The sequence below is a fragment of the Neomonachus schauinslandi genome, chromosome 1, assembly GCF_002201575.2.
Source record: "Neomonachus schauinslandi chromosome 1, ASM220157v2, whole genome shotgun sequence".
Taxonomy (NCBI): domain Eukaryota; kingdom Metazoa; phylum Chordata; class Mammalia; order Carnivora; family Phocidae; genus Neomonachus; species Neomonachus schauinslandi.
In genome coordinates this window covers 6,642,213-6,661,637 of record NC_058403.1, presented here as the reverse complement: position 1 = coordinate 6,661,637, position 19,425 = coordinate 6,642,213, and the positions used below count along the sequence as shown (strand labels likewise).

The 19,425-nt window shown below is 49.6% G+C and overlaps 1 protein-coding gene across 1 annotated transcript; it reads left to right on the top strand.

Annotated features, from left to right (window-relative positions):
• The first annotated feature begins 451 nt into the window (after positions 1–451).
• Positions 452–18,734, top strand: ETS2 (ETS proto-oncogene 2, transcription factor). Its single transcript, XM_021679272.1, has 10 exons — positions 452–728; positions 4,935–5,006; positions 7,441–7,552; positions 8,678–8,797; positions 9,034–9,234; positions 10,985–11,068; positions 12,075–12,296; positions 13,034–13,297; positions 15,483–15,601; positions 16,456–18,734. The coding sequence occupies exons 2-10, from the start codon at positions 4,935–4,937 to the stop codon at positions 16,669–16,671; spliced, it is 1,410 nt and encodes a 469-aa protein (XP_021534947.1). The 5' UTR covers positions 452–728; the 3' UTR covers positions 16,672–18,734.
• The last annotated feature ends 691 nt before the right edge of the window (positions 18,735–19,425 follow it).

Here is a 19,425-nt window from a genome sequence, read left to right as displayed (position 1 = left end):
CCCGGGCTCACACCCGCGCGGGGCGCCGGGCCCCCAGTCCCTGGCCCACCGCGGTCCCAGAACAGCAGGCGAGGGACAGAGCCAGGTGACAGCGGGCGCGGAGCGAGGTCCGGGCCGGAAGGAGCCGGCTCCGCCCCCGCTCCCCTCCCTTCTAGTCTCACTCCTCCTCTCTTCCCTCCCTCCCCTCCCTCCTCCCCCCTCCTCTGCGCTCTCCCTCCCCTTCCCTCCCCTCCTCCACCCCTTCTCGGCTCTTTCCTTCCCCTCTCCTCCACTCTCCTCACCTCTCGCCTCCCCTCCTCTGTCCTCCTCCCTCCTCCCCTCTTCCTCCTTCTCCTCCCCTCCTCCACCCCTCCCCTCTCTCCACCTCCCATCTTCTCCCCTCCCTCCTCCTCCCATCTTCTCCCCTCCTCTGTCTTTTCCCCTCCCCCTTGCCCCTCCTCCCCTCCCCTCTGTCGTCTTTCCTCCCTCCTCCCTCCTCCCCGCGCTCTGAAGAGCGCGCCGCGAAGGGGACTGGCCGGTTACTTCCTCCGGTGGCGGCACAGACCGCGGTGCGGCCCCATCCTCGAGCTCCCGGAGCCGCCTGCCTGCCCCCAGCCAGCTTCCCGGCTCCCGGCCCCCCGCCCAGGTGCCCGCGGCCCGGCCCCCCAGCCCCGCCGCCCTCGTTCGCGTCCGACGCGCACCGCGGAGCCCGGCCCGGAGGCGCCGCCGGCCCTGCCCGTACCGGCGCGGTAAGAGCGGGGCCCGGGGCTCGCGGGCTGGCGGGCCGGGGGTCCGGGAGGGCGCCCTCCGGCGCGGGTCCTCTCCCGGGGACCCCAGACCCCGGGCGGGGGACGTGGGTAGCCCCGAGGTCCGGATCCCGAGGCGCAGCCGGGGTCGCGGCGGGGCGGCGACTGTTCCCCGGCTTCGGGCTCGCTGCGGGTGCCGGGGCGGCTCGGCGGCGGCTCGGGGGCGGGGGGCCCGGGCAGGGCGCCAGTGGGCCCGGCCGTGACGCGCCGAGCAGGCTGCGAACTTGGGCCGCGGCCGCGGGTGGCCGAGCGGCCGGGCAGGGCGCGCCCGCCTGTTTCACTTGCTTTTGTTTTTAAAAGGAAATGCGGGTCTGGTGGGGGGCTTCTTGCAGAGGGCGCCCCACGGGCTGATTTCGCGGCCGGGTTGGGGGGCACGCAGCGGGGGGTATCGGAGGGGCCCCGGCGCGCCCGGCTTCGCGGGTGACTTACCCGAGCGCGCCGGGCCCGGTAGGATCGGGGGCGCCCGGCGTCTAAAGCACCTGGAGGCTGCAGCTCCCCGAAAACGTGCTCGGCCACTCCGGGGCCCGGCCGGGGGAGGCGGAAGAGGGAGGCTCCCGGAGGGCGAGACCCCCACGGGCGCCCCGGGACCTCTGGATCGGGGGTCCTCCGTGCGGCGAGGTGGGCGTGGGAGCCTGTCGGAAATGCGGGAGTGGGTGTCCGTGCTGCCTTTATTTTCGCGTTCTTAAAGGATTTTGAATGAAAGGTTAACGTTTCTAAGTATGTGGGGTTTTTGGTTTTGTTTTGGATTTTGTTTTTGTTTTTGTTTTTGTTTTTCTTTTCTTTCTTTCTTTTTTTTTTTTTTAAGCATAGGAGACTTTTAAAATACTGGCCTGTATTCAGTTTCAGTGTAGCTTAAACTGGTAGTGACGAGCTACTTATTTAGAAAGTAGAGAAATGAGCAGTCCCCTTTGGAGATAGAGGTAATTTATTTTAATTCACCAGCAAGAGGTTATGTTTGTCCTGGACAATGGAGGCGTCCGTGCGCTAGCTGCCTGTCCACAACACCACCAATCAGGGAGATAAATCTCCCAAGTTAAGGTTTATTAAAATTCTGAGTAATATCACAGTACAGTAAATGTTAGCACTGTGGGCCCTGCAGGGAAATATTCACTCATTTCTGGGGTTAGTCATTCCTCTCTCTAAACTGATAACTTTCAAAAGAAAGAGCAAACCAACCTTCCAGAATGGCAAATGGGTTTGTTTTTGCTTTTGCTTTTCTGATTTACCTAAATACAAACCTGTGCTCTGATCTCTCACATAAAGGATCACTCCTTCCAGGAAGGGTACTGTTGTTCGGCAAATCCTCTTTGTTTAAAATTTTACTGTTCTTAGCTCACACGTTTCTGCCAGGTTTTCTTTTTGTTGTTGTTGTTCAGAAGCAGCAATCAATAGGGCAACACCGTGAGGACCTAAATTTGAAATCGATTTGGGTAGAGAAACTTGACCTGTCTGCCACCTTAACAAGCTTTGTGGAGTAAAATGAGTGAACTTCAATTTCATTAGTTATGTGTCTGCCTGAAACCCAGGTGGAGGGGCACTCTGATTCCACATGGTTTTTACAAAACAAATTAAAAGCTGGACAACAAAAGAATTCTGTTCTGTAGCTAGTAATGAGAGCTCTTTATGTGGGAGTGGTAGACTGCCTTTTCTTCCGGTATTTATACCCAAAAACCAGGCGAGCTTTACCCATTGCCTTCTATACCAATTCTCTGTCCATCTCCGTGAGGCTGAAAAAATGTACACCAAAGTCAGCAAGTTGTCAGCAAACCAGACTTAAAAAAAGAGCTGACCTAGTGGGCTCAGGAGGGATCATTGGTAACAGTTAAGATGTCTTTTTATGTGGGTCTTCTGTTTGAGGTTTATTTAATCAACAGGTAACAGGATTTAGTTCATGAAGCTCAGACTTAAGGAGCATGTCCCATGGTAAAGAGTGGCGAGCTGGGCCATGGTCTAATAACATTTGTATGTGCTCTCCGCTCCATAGTGATGTGGTGGGAGAAGGCCCATGCCTCATCATCCCGGTTACCTTCCCATGGAGCAGCTCCACTGGGATTGATGCGCACTGTGCCCCCTTAGTTAGCCCTGCAGTAGCTCTGTGATCCTGGGCAAGTCATTGGAGGTCTCTGGGCCTCCCTTGCCCTGTAAGGTGCAACATCACTGTAAAATGTTACAACATCCATCTCTCAGAAATGCCAGGAAGATTCAGTGAAGTGGGAATGTGTGGTCGCCCAGCGTGGGCTTAACTCTTGTCAGTAGGATCCTGTCTGTTCAGGGATCATTAGTAGTGAATATTGATTCCTGAGTGCACGTGGATGACATGATCCACTAAGTGGAGATTCTGAGCCAATGGGGCCACTTTGGATCCAGGACAACCCTTCCTCTGCTCCCCTCCTGCTCCATAGGACGATTAATTTATTGTCAGTGTTCTCCAGCCTTCACTGGCCACCATGATAATTACTCGCACTCTGAGGGTTTTAACAACCTTCCCCAGTGCCTCTTGCCTGCTCTGCGTGGTAGACTCTCCTCCCACGCTGCCTCTCTAGCCAAGGGGGTGGGTGTGTGTGTGTGTGTGGGTGTGTGGGTGTGTGTGTGTGTGTGTGTAGCAGTTGGGAGGTCTGGTTTAGCCATAATGTTGATCATAAAGAGAAAACAAAGTACAAACTCGAAGGAGTCATGGGGAAATGTCCTACTTGCCACCTCCAGTAAGCCCTATCAATTGCACAATATTTTAATTATTCAGAGTTCCTGGTTGTAACAGGTGGCAGCGCCCAGGGTAGATTATGAGGGAAGACAATGAGGGGGGCCCTGTAAAGCTGCCCATAGACCTTCAGTTTCAAAGCCGGGAGGCTGGCTGGTGAGGCATGCCCCATGCTGTAAAGGTTACTATCGCTGATGCTAGTCCAGCTTCTTCGAAGATGAGTTTTAGTTTTAGTTGCTCTGTATTTTCATATACCACTCTGGTGGCATTATCTTGGTACCTTTCTTACTTATTAATATAGAATTTACCCAGCCACCCCTATGTTAGGGCTCCAAGTTCAGTTTTCTGTCTCCAGCAGTGTCCAATTGCAAGCCACGTAAAAACTCTAAGTTTTCTAATAGCTACACTCAATATAGGAAAGTAAGTGAAGTTAATTTCCATATATTTCAATTAACTGAATACATTCAGAATATTGTATAAACATGCAGTAAATATAAAGTCATGACTGAGATACTTTACTTTTTTTTACACGACCTTTGAAATCTTGTGTATTTTACATGCAGAGCTCATCTCAGCCCATCTTAGTCATGTGCCAAGTGCTTGGTAGCCGCAAGTGGCCAGGGGCCACCGCACTGGTCAGCGCAGGTCTGTCTAGTAGAGGCCCAGACTCTATCAAAGCAAGTAAGACTGCTCTGTGATCAGCATTACTTGCCCTTGAAGAAATGCACAGCTGAGCAACACACACAGCAGACCTATTTCGAGTGTGTGTAGTCCACACAGGAGGGTTTGGGAGAGGGCAGGGGGTTTGGCCTGAAGCCGTGCTTCTGGGAACCTTTTCTGTCCTTCTGGGAGTGCTTCCTCACAGCTTAGGGAGAGGCTAGGACCTCAGAGGCTCTTTCCAGCGTCCTGACCTGGATCTGGATCCACCAGGAGTTCCCAGGTTGAGCTGACTGCCTCTTCTTCCCCCAGCCCCCCTGCAGCAAACGGGAGGTGGCTAGTGCCTGCCCAGCAACTCCGCCCCCCACCCCGAGGGTATCCTGCACCCTGAGCCAACCGTGGACATGGCAGTGAAAAGCAGCTCACCCCGCTCCTGTCATGGGAAGACGAGGTCCTCCTGGCTCAGCTCCCCCAGCCAGGCTCCCTTGGGAGGCCCTGCCTGACCAGCCAGCCAGAAAGTGACTTTATCTGTGTGCTTCATCTCTAAGTGGAATTCAGGAGAGAATCAGCATTATTATTTAATTACTTAAATAGCATACCCTTTGTGAGGAGGGCCTAAGACGTAAGAACTAGCATTTAGGTTTGAATGACCTGTCTTGCTGTAGACCTTGACAGACTCCGCCAGAATTAGGGTTGATGGAGCCAGTAAAGACTTGTTAGAAATGTGTGTGAGTTGTTGCCCCTGTGACTCTTTCTTTATGTCTTTTCCTTTTTCTTTTTCTTTTTTTTTAAAGATGAATGACTTTGGAATCAAGAACACGGACCAGGTCGCCCCTGTATCTAACAGTTACAGAGGGACACTGAAGGTAAGAGAGCAAGTCTGAATTTAAAAGTTTTTAGAAAACATTGAGGAACTCAGTCTCTAGGAGGAAAAACCACCTGCTGGGTCCTAAAAGACTGGTTCTAGCCCCAGCCTTTTAATTTACGGGCTGTGTGACTCTGGATTGTTTGCTTAATCTCTCTGGGCCTCAGTTTTCTAGTCTATAAAATGGGTCTCCTGATGCTCATTCTACTTGTCTTCCAAGATACGAAACCATTTAATTTGCAGATGGGGAGGCCTTTGTGGTTTATTTCTGAGACTCCTGGCAGGTGAAAAATCCTATGATTCCCAGTAGGACAGAGCTGGAGAAGCTGTCTCCACTGCCCTTCTGTTCCCCCTTGGGTTTTCCCAGGGCGATGGGCTGGGTGTTGAAGAACTGGAAAGGAAAGAGCTGAGAGGTGGAAGACTGGTGCCGCAGTGGGGGCTTCTTCCCTTCAGAAGGGCCAGTGCCCACGGGGCTGCAGGCAGCCTGTCGTCCCTGCCACAGAGAACAGCGTGCCTGTTGGCGTAAACCAAACACAGATGAACAATGAAGGAGCCCCTAATGGTGCATAATAACCAAATTTCACGTAGCTTCTATCTCAGTTCCTTTTGAGAACGTTCTCAAGTAGCACAAACTGATCATTTCCCCTTTGCCTTCTCCAAATGTGACAGCGAGATTGGATTGTTTTCTTAGCATCGTGTAGTAAACATGTTTCAGAGCACAATTTTAGATTGACCTCCTCCAGTCTTATATAGTGATGTATCTCTGTCCCGTTATATTTTCCTTTATAAATCCTTCGCAGGTTATTTGGGAGAGCCCAAAAAGCCAGAAATGGGCCCAGGCTCTTCTTGAGTATCATGAAAGTCATGAAACTTCAAACCAGAGAGTTTTCTGGTTTGATTTGGTCAGATGTTTTCAGCGTGGGAAACCATACAAGAAATTTCGGTATTAAGTTTGCAGCCACACCCTGGGAAGAAAAATTCTTCTATAAGTTAGAAAGGATTTGATGATGCCCATGTGATTTCTGGGTTTGGAGAAGAAACAGTCGTTGCTGAAATTGATGTGTTGAAATACTCAGTGCGAATTTGTATTGTCTTTTGGCTTCCTGGTTTTAAAAAAAGAACTTCCAGTCAGGAAAGGAGAGGCATGTCCTTGGTCACCCGGGGAAATGCTGTGGGAATTTTAAAAATTGATTGGCTATGTCACCAAAATTAGCCCTGAAGCAGTTTATACATCTAGATGCAGATTTCAAACTTGATTGTTTTTTCCCTTAAGGTTTTGGCAGGTGGACATTATTGTCTTGGGCTCCGGGCCGGGGGGGCTGGGCTCCAACATCATTGGGACATCATTGTCTTGAGTGTTTTCGGCAGAGTCCCAGCTTCTGCCTGCCGTCTTACGTAATGCGTCATGCATTGTTCTGCATTTCTAAGAAGAAAGCACACAAACCGATTTTATTTGTAAATGTGTTGCACATTTTTTTAATTGATGACTTAACAGATGGGTCATTGTATTACACATAACATGGGCTTTCCACTTTATGTTGGAAAAATATAACCATCTTTTACGTTGTTCCTCAGCAAGTCAGGCAGTGATGAATCAAGACTATATCTGTTACTTATAAACAGGTTTTACACTAAAGGCGATCTCTTTTGTAAAGGTTAGATGAATTATCAGAGATCACCACTGTGTGTGGGGTTTATCTTTCTCTGTGTCTCTGTCCTCTTCCTCCCCCTAAGCTGTACATAGTTTTACTTGAAACCTTTTTTCCTTTGGAAATCTTTCCCCTTAGTTGATGATGGGGGGCAGGGGTCTTTTCAAAACCTATACTTTTGTAAAATTAAACCCTAAGGAATGTTTTCATATGTATTACTATCTTCTGAACCATTGGAATTGATGAGAGGGAAAGAAAATCTAGTTTTAATTAAAGCGTTTCACAGTTAAACATAAAAATAAATGCTTCCACAAATAGTTGAGCTCACTGTTTTCCAAGTTTCATTCAGTCATCTGCCTTTGCTTTACTGCAGTGAGCTAAAACTGTCCTGCTAAGGGTCTGACTCAGTTTCCCTCTGATGGGGCAAAGGGGCCAGGTGTTTGGACCAGCTGGTCTCTAAGCCCCACCCAGCACTGTTCTTCTAAATTTCCATTATTTTTAGGTTTGTTTACTTAGTTTATTCATTGAAATTAGGCCATTAAAAAGAAATTCCCAGTCATTCTGACTCTGTGAGGTCAAAGCAATGATCCAGAGTAAAATAGAATCCTTTCCATCACTTTGACTATAGAAGTCTGGACGGAGCATTGACTGGTCAATTCCTTTTATGGCTTTATAATTGCCAGTTTCATGAGGGTGTATCACTAAGATGACCCATGGACCACTTTTCAAACAGGTAATTAAGTAAGTTTAAATATTAATTTCAGTCTCCTTTTCCATGTTTCGCAGCGCCAGCCAGCTTTTGACACCTTTGATGGGTCCCTGTTTGCTGTTTTTCCCTCTCTCAATGAAGAGCAAACACTCCAAGAAGTGCCAACAGGCTTGGATTCCATTTCTCATGGTAATTTGTTACTCAGACTTGACCAATTGTGCATAATTTCCCGTAGTTCAGTTAATAAAAAGATGACCGTTGGTAAGCGACAAAGGTTGGTGTCTTGAATCTTTGGTTTGAAAAGTCAGATGGTGGCTCTGAACCTGGGAGAAGACAGTTTTCCTTCTTTATGAGCATGAGGGTCCTGATGTCGTCCACTGCCAGATGCACCCCAGACTGCCGGGGAGCTCCTGAGATTTCCAGTGGGATGTTCTCATCACTGTAGCAAGCCCGGGCCCCATCTCCCAGGGGCACCTACAAAGCAGACCATGAAAGTGCCCTCCAGCTTCTCATTCTGGGGTCTCGTTATTCGTTAGATCATCCCCTACCCTGGAGTCTTGGGGCAACAAATTATACTTGCTAATATTTGCCCGTCTGCATTTACTTCTGTAGTTCTTAATGCCATTGTTTATTATTTTTTAAAGGGATAACAGTCAGATAATGCCTATACAATTACTGTGATAGGGTTATTAGTTGGAAACATTCCAGAGATTACTTCATCATATGAAGTAGGTGCCTAGAAAATACAGCCCGGAAAATTAATTAAAACACATAGGCTTGCATAAGCATGCCATCCTGAGCCGGTCATTTATCATTCTTGAAATTGCTGAGGGAATCCAGAGATTGCTTTTCATTAAAAATTGCAGATGTGCCGACTTTACACGTGCTAAGAAGTCCCTTTGCCTGCTGCTTACTTTAATGGAAATAACGTCAAACTGTGCATTTGCCTCCCTTTAAAACTTCTGACCAAAACCACGTGCTTTCTTTCATTGTCTAAAAATTTTAAAAGAGACTTAGAAATTTCATCTGATAGTTGGGTTTTTTTAATGAGGTTTTGCAAAATAATTTGCAAAATAAAACTTGGGTTTTATTTTAGATTTTTTTTTTATAAGTTTAGTTATGAGATGTATAATACTTTCTCAATTCCTGCTGCCCCCCCGCCCAATTTTTGTTAATAGTTATACTCTTCTAAAGAATACTGTCAGGGTTTGTGATTGAAATTGTTCCTTCCTGAAAACTAAGCTGTTTCCCCTAAATTCTCTATCTGGTCTTGCCAGCTTGAAGTCCTAATGTCCCCATGGGGTTTCTTTCTAGACTCTGCCAACTGTGAATTGCCTCTGTTAACTCCGTGCAGCAAGGCTGTCATGAGTCAAGCCTTAAAAGCTACCTTCAGTGGCTTTAAGAAGGAGCAGCGCCGCCTTGGCATCCCAAAGAGTAAGTGCATTCTAGTCGTTTCTCTGAGTCCGCGCGTTGTACTCTGACCGCAGTCGCTTGAGCTGACGCTCTGACTCAGCACTGTTGTTGGGGTCTTAGAACTCCGCTGGGTGGCTTGCTCCTTTGGCCAGTCTCTGGAACACATCTGGACTTTGTGGGTCGGTCAGGAGTGACTGCGGTCTGACTGCCTCCTCCCGTTTTCTCCCTGTGTTCCGTCTTTGCCCCCCTCCCCGCAGACCCCTGGCTGTGGACCGAGCAGCAGGTCTGCCAGTGGCTTCTCTGGGCCACCAATGAGTTCAGCTTGGTGAACGTCAATTTCCAGAGGTTCGGCATGAACGGCCAGGTGCTGTGCAACCTGGGCAAGGAGCGCTTTCTGGAGCTGGCTCCGGATTTCGTGGGCGACATTCTCTGGGAGCATCTGGAGCAGATGATCAAAGGTACCCGCTGAGGGACTGGGCGCCTCCCCGCTGGGGAGAGCCGCGGCAGGGAAGGGAGATGGGGGGGATCGGGGCTCTGTAATCCTACGGTCGGGGTTTCAAATTATGTAGAGTAAATTGCCGGAAAATGCCATCGGGGTGACTCAAATGTGTGGCAGTGATTATAGGTTTTTTAATCCACTAAAGTCTGTGTGTGTGTGTGTGTGTGTAGCATCAAGGATAGCCACAAGGCAGTAACCTTAGTCACTGCCTTGTGCACAGTGATCTGATGGCATGCATCCGGCGAGTACGTGTTGCCTCAGATAATGGAGGCCAGCGAGAAGTCCTGTGTTTTGTGGCTCACCTTATAGAACCCAAAGAAGAAAGTCAGCCTCAATGAAAGGGAGCCTTTATTCAGACAAACCCCGTGAATTTTTCAGTGAATTTTCCTAAGACCAAATGGAATCCAACAACAAGAATTTCTTCTGGTTTTATGTATTTAAACGAATGCAGAAGTAATTGATACATATTTATACACGGACACTCTACAGAAACCGGCCATTGAACAAAAGAACTCTCATCATCTAAGGTTTAGACCTTAAAAGAGTGTTGACAGCAGTGTTAAAAAATACATCCAGTTAAAAAGGGAAAAAAAAAATTATAGTGAGGGATTAGGTTAAAAATATGAGAAAATTAGTTCTTTGGTCGAGTTCAGAGCAATAGTCCTCGTTCACTTGGTTTTAAACACTGAGTTTCAACACCGTTTACAGACTCAGAATCTTTAAAAGACCTTAGGATTCAGCCACCCTCTCTTTCAGCTGTGGCTTCTGGGGGCTAAGGAAACTTAAGTTTGGAGACCCCCAAATTCTCCCTGAATTTGGATAAGTCTGATTGGACAAGTTTCTGGTGAATCTGTTCACTGGCAGGTTGGGCCTGTTTTGTGGTCACTCCGGGTGTAAGTCTGAGGGTCTGGATTTGTGGATGCGTGTGGCTCAGTGTGTTTGTAGGAAGTAAGCACACACAGAGAATGCTAACCTTTTCCTTTTCAAAGTCCCAGGGCACCGGGGCCCCCTTCAGGTTCCCACAGCACTGCTGGCCTCTCTCTGGCCATACTCACCTCACCCTGGAGAAATGAGGGGCTTGAAGCCATGAACCATAACCTCAAGAGGGCAGGAGCTGGGTCTGCTTTACTAACCCACTGTATTCCCAGCCCCTGAGACAAGTGGCACTTCATAAATATTTAACTGTCTGTTGACGGCACAGATGAATTAAATTCACAGTCTAGATATTTAAAATTATGCAGTAGAACATTTCACTTGGCCAGTGACAGCATTCATTTTGGAAAACTTACTCTGGTCATTAGGAAATGCGTTGCCATCTCGAGTTTTTGAAAAAGACCAAATGTTGAGGCGCCTGGGTGGCTCAGTTGGTTAAGCGTCTGCCTTCGGCTCAGGTCATGATCCCAGGGTCCCGGGATTGAGCCCCGCATCGGGCTCCCTGCTCCGCAGGAAGCCTGCTTCTCCCCCTCCCTCTCCCCTTGCTTGTGTTCCTTCTCTGGCTCTGTCCCTCTCTGTCAAATAAATAAATAAAATCTTTAAAAAAAAAAAAGAAAAAAAGGCCAAACCCCGAATACCATCAGCTTAAATGTGAAGCGTAAATGCATTTAGTTATCCTAAAATAACCATAAAGCAGTAATTTAGAAATAAATGTTTTTTCTTGCATAGTTTTAACCTTGATTTGCAATCCTGTGTCTCCGGTGTCTGTTTTCCAGAAAACCAAGAAAAGACAGAAGATCAGTATGAAGAAAATTCACACCTCAACTCAGTCCCTCATTGGATTAATAGCAATTCACTAGGTCAGTCCAATCAATTCTGCCCTGAAGACCTTGGTGTTAACTTTTTCTATTAAATTGGGACTCCCACCCCCCCAAAAAAATAAATAAAATAAAAATAAATTTGCTGGAGGTCCAGAGGCCAGTCTCAGCCTGCACTGTCCCATTGGGTGACCACACGTGGCCACTAAGCTGCTGAGCGCTTGAAATGTGGCTGGTCCACATTAATGGAACAAAGAATGCAAAATGCCTCCTTAATAATTTTTAAGATACTGATTACATGTTAAAATGATAATTGGTAATATTGGGTCAGGTCAAATATTAAAATTCATTTCACCTGGTTCTTTTTAGTTTGCTCCTGGAACTACTAGAAAATGTAACGTTGTCTGCGTGGCTGGTGTTATCTGTGCATTGGCCAGTGGGGCTTCAGGCAGGGAATAGAACACGGGGTGGAATGAAGCGAGCTCATTAGCTGCTGTCAGAGCTAGCATAATCAATAAGGGGTGCCAGGCACAGGAGGCATGTAGAAAGCAATTCTAAATTTGCTCTGATCTTTGGGGTCTTTCCTTCTGGTCACTGACACTGATGAGTATAGGTTATGGGGGGTCCCGCTAGCCAGCAGAGGGAGGGACTGTTCCCTTATAAGTCACATACTGGGTGGCAAATCACTCCGTCTCTCTGAGGCTTACTGCCCTGGGAAGCTGAATGAGCCAGTGACCTCTGCCATTCCGAGAGTCACGTGAAGGCGTTTGCTAGATAGAGCCGTAGAGATGCTAACATTGAGGTGTCACATCTTGGCTCCGAGGCAGCAGGCGTTTTGGAAGGGGGCTTATTGGCTGAGAGCATGAATGGCTTGTGAAGAGGAGGTAGTAGAAAAGCCGCCTGCCAAAGCCCACTTTCCACCGTGGTTTCGGGGAGGGTTAGAGCATGCAGAACTGGTTGCATTTGATTCGGGTTGAGGGCACAGAGGGTCTCTGATGACCCCACCACTCCTGCTTCATAGCTCTGCTGTCCGGTTGCTCTGTCCCAGGCTTTGGTGTGGAGCAGGCAGCGTACAGCGTGCAGACCCAGAATTACCCCAAAGGCAGCCTCCTGGACTTGCGTCCATCCTCCTCGGCGCCCAGCGTGCTCGGTTCTGAGCAGGAGTTTCAGATGCTGCCCAAGTCTCGACTCAACACCGTCAGCGTCAACTACTGTCCCATCAGTCAGGACTTCCCGAGCGGGAGCTTGAACCTGCTCGCCGGCGGTTCTGGTAAGTCGGAACTCCCGCAGGCTCCGTCCGCAGGGCCGGTGGTTGGATTCCAGGAGCCACAGTCAGACGGAGACGCAGTCTGCATCCTGAGTGGCCGTCCGGCACTGTAACTGCAGGGGACGGCTTTGCTCAGCATGCGTGGGCTCCTGCTGTGTTTCAGGCTCCCGGCCGGGCACTGCGGGTACCGAGTAAACGAGACAGGGCCCCTGCTCTCGCAGGTGGATTCCTCCACCCAGTGGGGTATTTTGGGAGAAGATGCAGGAACATGACATTCCTGCAGTCAGTAGCATCCCCACACCAAAAGGAAACCACTATCTTGACTTTTGTCCTCAGAGATGAGTTTTTCCTGTCCTTGGGCTTCATAGAAATGGAATCCTAGCGTTACGTTTTCTTTTGTGTTGGTGTTTTGCTCCTCCTTATGTCTGAGACCCAGCCATGCTGTTGGATGGGGCAGACCATTGCTCTCTTCATCGCTGTATAATACTCCATCCCTCGAAGGTGCACTTGACCCACCCATGCTGCTGCAGATGGAGGATGCAGTTAAATAGGGCATCTGTCGTAAGAAACGAGTGCCTGGCGAGAAGTGTAGGACTCTGCAGCAGCAGGCTATAGGTGGAGTGGTAGGGGTGTTGCAGCCCCCAGACCAGCCTGTGGGACCCCCCCCTCCACCGCTCGGCAGCACCGGATGGTTCGCTGTCCTGGAGGACTCAGAGTTTGCACCCGGCTGTCTTTGCCAGGGAAGCCCCGGGACCGCGACTCCCCCGAGAACGGCACGGACAGCTTCGAGAGCTCGGACTCCCTGCTGCAGTCCTGGAACAGCCAGTCGTCGCTGCTGGATGTGCAGCGGGTGCCGTCCTTCGAGAGCTTCGAGGATGACTGCAGCCAGTCCCTGTGCCTCAATAAGCCGACCATGTCCTTCAAGGACTACATCCAGGAGAGGAGCGACCCGGTGGAGCAGGGCAAACCGGTTATACCCGCGGCAGTGCTGGCTGGCTTCACGGGTGAGTGTGTCACGCCAACCCTCCCCATCCCCTCCCCGCCGCCTGGCCCCAGCGCCGGGTTCCTCCAGGGTGTTTCTGGTCCGAGCACATTGTAGCTACAGCCCGCACTTGGTGCGTGGCTGTCCTCCTGAATCGGGCAGGCTGTACCCCTGAATTCTAAAAAGGCCAAGCTCATAAGAACTGTCGTGCCCAGGGGTGTGGATGGGAATCCATGGGCCGCCCCCTCACCTGGGATGTGCTCGGCCAGCCTGGAGAGGAGCAGACGCGGGGCCACGGACCTGTGGAGGCTTCAGCTCTGACTCACCCACTCCAGGAATCCCAAAGAATGTAAACTTGCCCAGGGAGGGACGGCAGAGCCAGCTTCAAACAGCGCAGGGACTGTTTACCTTTGCTTGCTTCTAAAATCCATCTTATTTTTAAAATTTGGGCAAAAGCTATTTTAGGCGAGGGACAAATAATAAAGCCGTTTTTAGAACCAAGTATTTCCAGTACTTTAGCGAAAACACCAAGATTTTTTTTTTTCATTGCTTCATGGGTCCTTAAATGTGTTTTTTTCATACTTTGACCATATGGAGCCACTGGCTTAAAAAAAAAAATGCCTACTTAAAATATTCAATAGGTTAAAATAAGAATACAGAAGCATCCATTTTTTTCTTTTTTTTTTAAGATTTTATTTATTTATTCATGAGAGATAGAGAGAGAGGCAGAGGGAGAAGCAGGCTCCCCGCAGAGCGGGGAGCCTGATGCGGGACTCGATCCCAGGACCCTGGGATCATGACCTGAGCTGAAGGCAGACGCTTAACCGACTGAGCCACCCAGGTGTCCCGCATCCATTTTTTTCTTTTCTGTTATCCCAAACATCCACAGGAATGGTCTTGTCTTTCATTTTTTTAAAATGTTTTAAATTAGTTAATTAATTAATTTAATTATTTTGAGAGAAAGAGAAGCACGCAAGCATATGCAAGTGGGAGGCAGGGGGGCAGAGGGAAAGGGAGGGAGAGAACACTAAGCAGACTCCCCACTGAGCACAGATCACGACCCGGGGCTCGATCTCACGACCCTGAGATCCTGAGCTGAGCCAAAATCAGGACTCAGACGTTCAACCGATTGAGCCACCCAGGCGCCCCTTGGTGTTGTCAATTTTAATATTAGTTGCCATTTGTTGACTGTCAGCTCGGTGTGGTTAACTAGGCATATATATAGTTGGTTGTCCTTGGGACAGCCCAGTGGGGGTGGGGGCGCTCACCTGTTTGACAGGTGGTACAGTTGGCTCGGAGGTAGACAGCTCTCCACGGTCACACGGGTGACCTGGATGTGTCTGGTTCCAGAACTCCCGTCCTTGGTGCTTTACAGCCTTATTGCTGATGGCCATTGGGTCTTGAGGAACAACGCTTTGATGGGTGTGTGATCTAGGGTGGGGCACCTGGCCTCTGAGCTGCTCCTCATCTTTAAAATAGTTCTTCACAAGATGGTGGTTCTAAATATTAATCCAGGAACGGTATATGGAAAGCAAAGCGTACCTCATCAGAGGCGGTGAGGCCATGGAGACAACCCTAAATGCCCAAGTGGCTCTTGAGTAAACCAAGTCTTGGATTAAGCAATTTGCCCACCGTCATTTGGCAGGAAAGCTGCAGTATAGGATTCCATGACACATGCCTCATTCTGTGGTGAAATGCGCCTTCAGCCACCCCCACCCCTGTCCCACTGGGTGGTTCTAGAAATGAACCCTGAAACTTATTGCATAAGGAACAATTAAACAGGGTGAGGAATTTTTTTAAGATTTTATTTTTAAGTAATCTCTAAACCCACCGTGGGGCTCGAACTCACAACCCTGAGATCGAGACTCACCTGCTCCACTGACTGAGCCAGCCGGGTCCCTCCAAGATGAGGAATTTTAATGTCAAGAGTTGGTGGCCCTGAATTTTCTTCCAGAAAGACCCAACTCAGCTACCAAGGGCGTAGCGCCCCCTTTTTCAGGAGGGGGAGGGGGACCCCGGATTGGGTGTCTAGCCTCATGCCATTGAAGGGGTCAGTCCTGTCACCACGCTTGGAGTTGTGCTTTCACGTTGGCACCCTGCCCAGAGTCAGGGCTCCCATTCCTCAGTCAGCCCGTTTCATTAGAAAGGATTAAAGCCTTGCCGTACTTTAAATCTATAAAAACGTACAACTCACTCCTTTCCCCCAGGAAGCGGCCCTATTCAGCTGTGGCAGTTTCTCCTGGAATTGCTCTCGGACAAATCCTGCCAGCCCTTCATCAGCTGGACCGGGGACGGCTGGGAGTTCAAGCTCGCGGACCCCGACGAGGTACAGCCAGAGCTTGGGAAGTCAGTCCCTGGGCTTTGAACCCTGATTTCATCACTCTGGGCTCATAAACTCGGTCCTCTGGGCACGAGGAAGGGTTCACCACTGCAGATGAGTTCTAGGGTTCTGTGGGTGTGCGCTTGGGCGCGGGGCAGGTTTCTGCGATCTGCTCTCTCTTCTGATAAAAAGGCACAGATGCTACGTTGAGGGTCTTTCCTGACCATCTGAAATGCCATAGGAAATGTGCTTTTTTCCCCTGGTGGGAACTGAGCTTCTGGCAGCCCTGTCTTCTGGACTTCTGGCCCCTGCAGCTCTGTCACGCTCAGCTCAGGCACTCAGAAACCCCGGAGGGAAAGGCCGAGGGCAGACCCGAGACCCTCCCCTCCAGGACAGCGTCAGAGAACCCTGGGGGTCTCAGGCAGCCTTAGAGTGCAAGCTGGCGCCGCCCAATTCCCTGGGGAGGCAGAAGCCTTGAGGAATGCAGAATGTCCCATGGCTCAGAGCCGCACCCAGCAGCTGTTGACTGTGGTGCATGGAATAAGAAGCGGGGCGGACACAGCATTTCCCTTGTGTCAGGCCCGCCTGGTTGGGAACAGTTGGCTCCAGCACGAAGCCTTGCTGCATGAGAGGGTGTGGTTGGTGGGGGGCGGGGGGCCTCACTCTCCCACCTGCACCTGCCTCCTTCCTCAGAGACACAGGTGCTGAAGCAGACCCACCCCTGGGGCCCTTTTGTAGTGGTCAAGTTCTCTGGGGGAAGCAGCCTGAGACTCCTCACTGGGGGCAAGTCATTCACCTTTCCTTAACTGCGAGTGAGGAAAATTGCAGATTTGAACTCTTTCCACCCGTGTCCGCTACAGGTGGCCCGCCGTTGGGGAAAGAGGAAAAACAAGCCCAAGATGAACTATGAGAAGCTGAGCAGGGGCTTGCGCTATTACTACGACAAGAACATCATCCACAAGACGTCGGGGAAGCGCTACGTGTACCGCTTTGTGTGCGACCTGCAGAACTTGCTGGGGTTCACCCCCGAGGAACTGCACGCCATCCTGGGCGTCCAGCCGGACACGGAGGACTGAGGCCCGCGGGGCCCCGAGCTGAGCCGGCCCGGCCCGCGTGGGACTTCGAGTGCGGCCATGCGACCGACTGCTCCAGGGACCCTGAAAGGCGGGATCGAACGCGTCCAGGGGAGTCCCCAAGAAGCAGTGGCCTTATTTCACCGGAAACCGCGGCTTTTCACCCAAAGCAGCGTGGTTTCTCACTTCTAAAGCCTGCTGACAGGAACACGCTATTTATGATGCTCTTACATTAGAATGGCCGAGAAAGAAGCACTGGGAAGCCGTCCTGGCTCCGAGCAGGCCGCAGGCCAGGAACGTTCAGGCCGTTGGATATTCTCCAAGGAGCAAGCATGTCTCGGGCACACATGTTTTTTTGGGTTTTTTTTCCATTTTCTTTTGCCTTTGGCCGTCAGGAATCACGAAGGCAGAAGCAGTCTCTGGTTCAACGAGGCGGAGGGTGCAGAGACAGTCGTGCCGTTTCAGAAGTTAGTTTGTATATGTGACTGTAATCTTAATAATTGTTGTCAAAATCCTCTCAGAGTCCTATTTAACGAGAACTGTATATTGTAATTTAAAATAATTCTGTAAGTGTATTTGAAATAAGAACGCAGACGTCCAGTGTTCACTGCGGTTTCCGAGAGCACGGCGTGTGCCACGGTGGACGAAGAAGTTGTAAAGTGTGTATTATTTACATTTAATATGCCTACAGGTAGATGTCGAAGAGGGTCAGCCCCTGTTTCTGTTTTGTTTTGCCTGGATGATTATCTGGCAAGGACTTTGTACATTTGGGAATTTTTATGAAACAATGTTATTATCTGGAGGCCCATCTAGCCTCTGCTTTTCTCCTTAATCGTAATGTAAAAGCTATAAAGCAGTATTTTTCTTGACAAATGGCATATGTTTTCCATTTCTGTGCATGCCTTTAAATCCGTTTATACATACAAGACTGATTTTATTTTTTAGTTCGACTGTGTTTCCCCAACAACTAACCTCCCCAGCCAGCCATTTCCTTCCCATGCTCCACCTCCGTGCCCCAAATTATTCTGTATGATTAAAATAAGAATGCTATTTTTGGAAATATGTGGCTCTTTTTCAGAGAGCAGGAGGGATTTACGTAGCAGCTACTTTTACTGCAGAAGTAATTCACTGGAAAAAAATGTAATTTGTAAGAAAGCTTTATTTTTATCTGCGCTCTGTGTGAAGTTAAACAGGTCGTACTGAGCTGAAGCCCGGGGCAGGTGGGGGACAGGAGGGGGAATCCTCATGAAGCCTCTTGGTCGTGAACAAAACACGACTTTTCCCTCACCTGTGGAGTCGTGGGCTATCTGGACACGATGCTGCTCCTTTCTGCTCAGTGCCCAAGCTCTGTGTTCTTGTTTTCGTGCCCAGAGGCAAAGAGAGGACAAGCGAGATGGGAGAATCCACCGGAGGATTCGAGATGAAAAAAACATGTTGCTCACCATGGAGACTTTCATGGTTGTTTCCAAGGAGCACCTGGGTGGGCATGTATTTGGGGAGCTTGGACACAATCAAGCCAATGTGGTTTCAGGGCCACATGAGCCTCCCTCGCAATGTGGGGGACACTCGGAACCGTGGCTGACATCCCCAGAGAAGAGTCCGTCTGTCTAATGAGGCTGTGGGGCTGGGTGGCAAGGCCAGCTGGGCAGAGCAGCGCCAGAGCTGGGGGACTCAGTCCCAGTACCTACACGAGACCATTTCCAGTGTCTAAGCACAGGATGTTTTTCTCAAGCAGGACATGTTTATCACTCAGACATCTGTTTATAACATCCACAGACATGTGACTGGGAACATCTTGCTGCCAAAGGGAATCTTAGCCATCGGCTCATTTTATATGGGGTTGAACCACATGAAATTGCCAATATTTGACTTTTTTTATCTACAGAGTTGGGCGGTTTCATGTGATTCAACCTAATAGTTATAGGAACTAAAGCCCATGATAAACCTTTGGTGTGGTAATGAACAGACTTAAGGATAAAGATTTTGTAACCTGGCCTTTTCTTTCTCAAATAATAAAGTATTTTGTTTATATAAACGCCTCCTTGTAAGGGTCCTCCTTTCGTCCCACCCCAACAGGGAGGGAGGAGGGGAGGTGGAGTGAGGATAGCAAAGCCCAATCCATTGTCCGCGCCGCCCCCCGCGCCGCCCTCTCCGGTGGCTTTCAGTCTATTGAGAGTCACATCTCCATTTAACTGGTTTTACACATGGGGTCACCCAGCAAATCGTGACCAAGCTGCAGCCCAGCTGTGAGCTCTTCCTGAAGGAAGCCCCAAAAAGTGTTGCCTTCAACCGAAAAATTTTTTAGGAAGGGATTAGAATAGAAAGATGCAGGCGTCTTGTCTTTGCCAGGGGATTGGCAGAGCTAACAGAAGAAATTGTAAGGATGCTTCAGTGAGGAACCCCAGTAGGGTTTTTGAGGTTCAGGAACTTTTCTCCAGGATGCCTGATATTGCTGAGCAGACTTACTAGAGGTGAGGGTGATGGTCCTGGGATACAGGTTCTCAGACACACTTCAAATTTAGTGAGGATGCCAACAAACAGGTGGGTTATATCAGAGGTGTGCTGGAGGCCCCTCCCCACGGGCTGGCGAGAACAGATCCCTTCCCCACTTTGCATCAGTGATGTGTTGGTATCTTGAATGTGATTGTGGTGAGAGTATGTGCACCATGAAAATCAGCAGACACTACAAATCAGGGCTCCCCTCAAGCCCCCTCAGGGAGCTGGTTCTTAAACATTTACCAGAACACCACTGGTCAT

What these genes read in the sequence shown, in the direction of transcription:
- ETS2 (XM_021679272.1), top strand. Translation starts at nt 4,935, where the DNA reads ATGAATGACTTTGGAATCAAGAACACGGACCAGGTCGCCCCTGTATCT. An exon ending in CTTGGATTCCATTTCTCATG is followed by an intron (nt 7,553 to 8,677) that starts GTAATTTGTTAC and finishes GTTTCTTTCTAG; the next exon opens with ACTCTGCCAACTGTGAATTG. An exon ending in AGTGCTGGCTGGCTTCACGG is followed by an intron (nt 13,298 to 15,482) that starts GTGAGTGTGTCA and finishes CCTTTCCCCCAG; the next exon opens with GAAGCGGCCCTATTCAGCTG.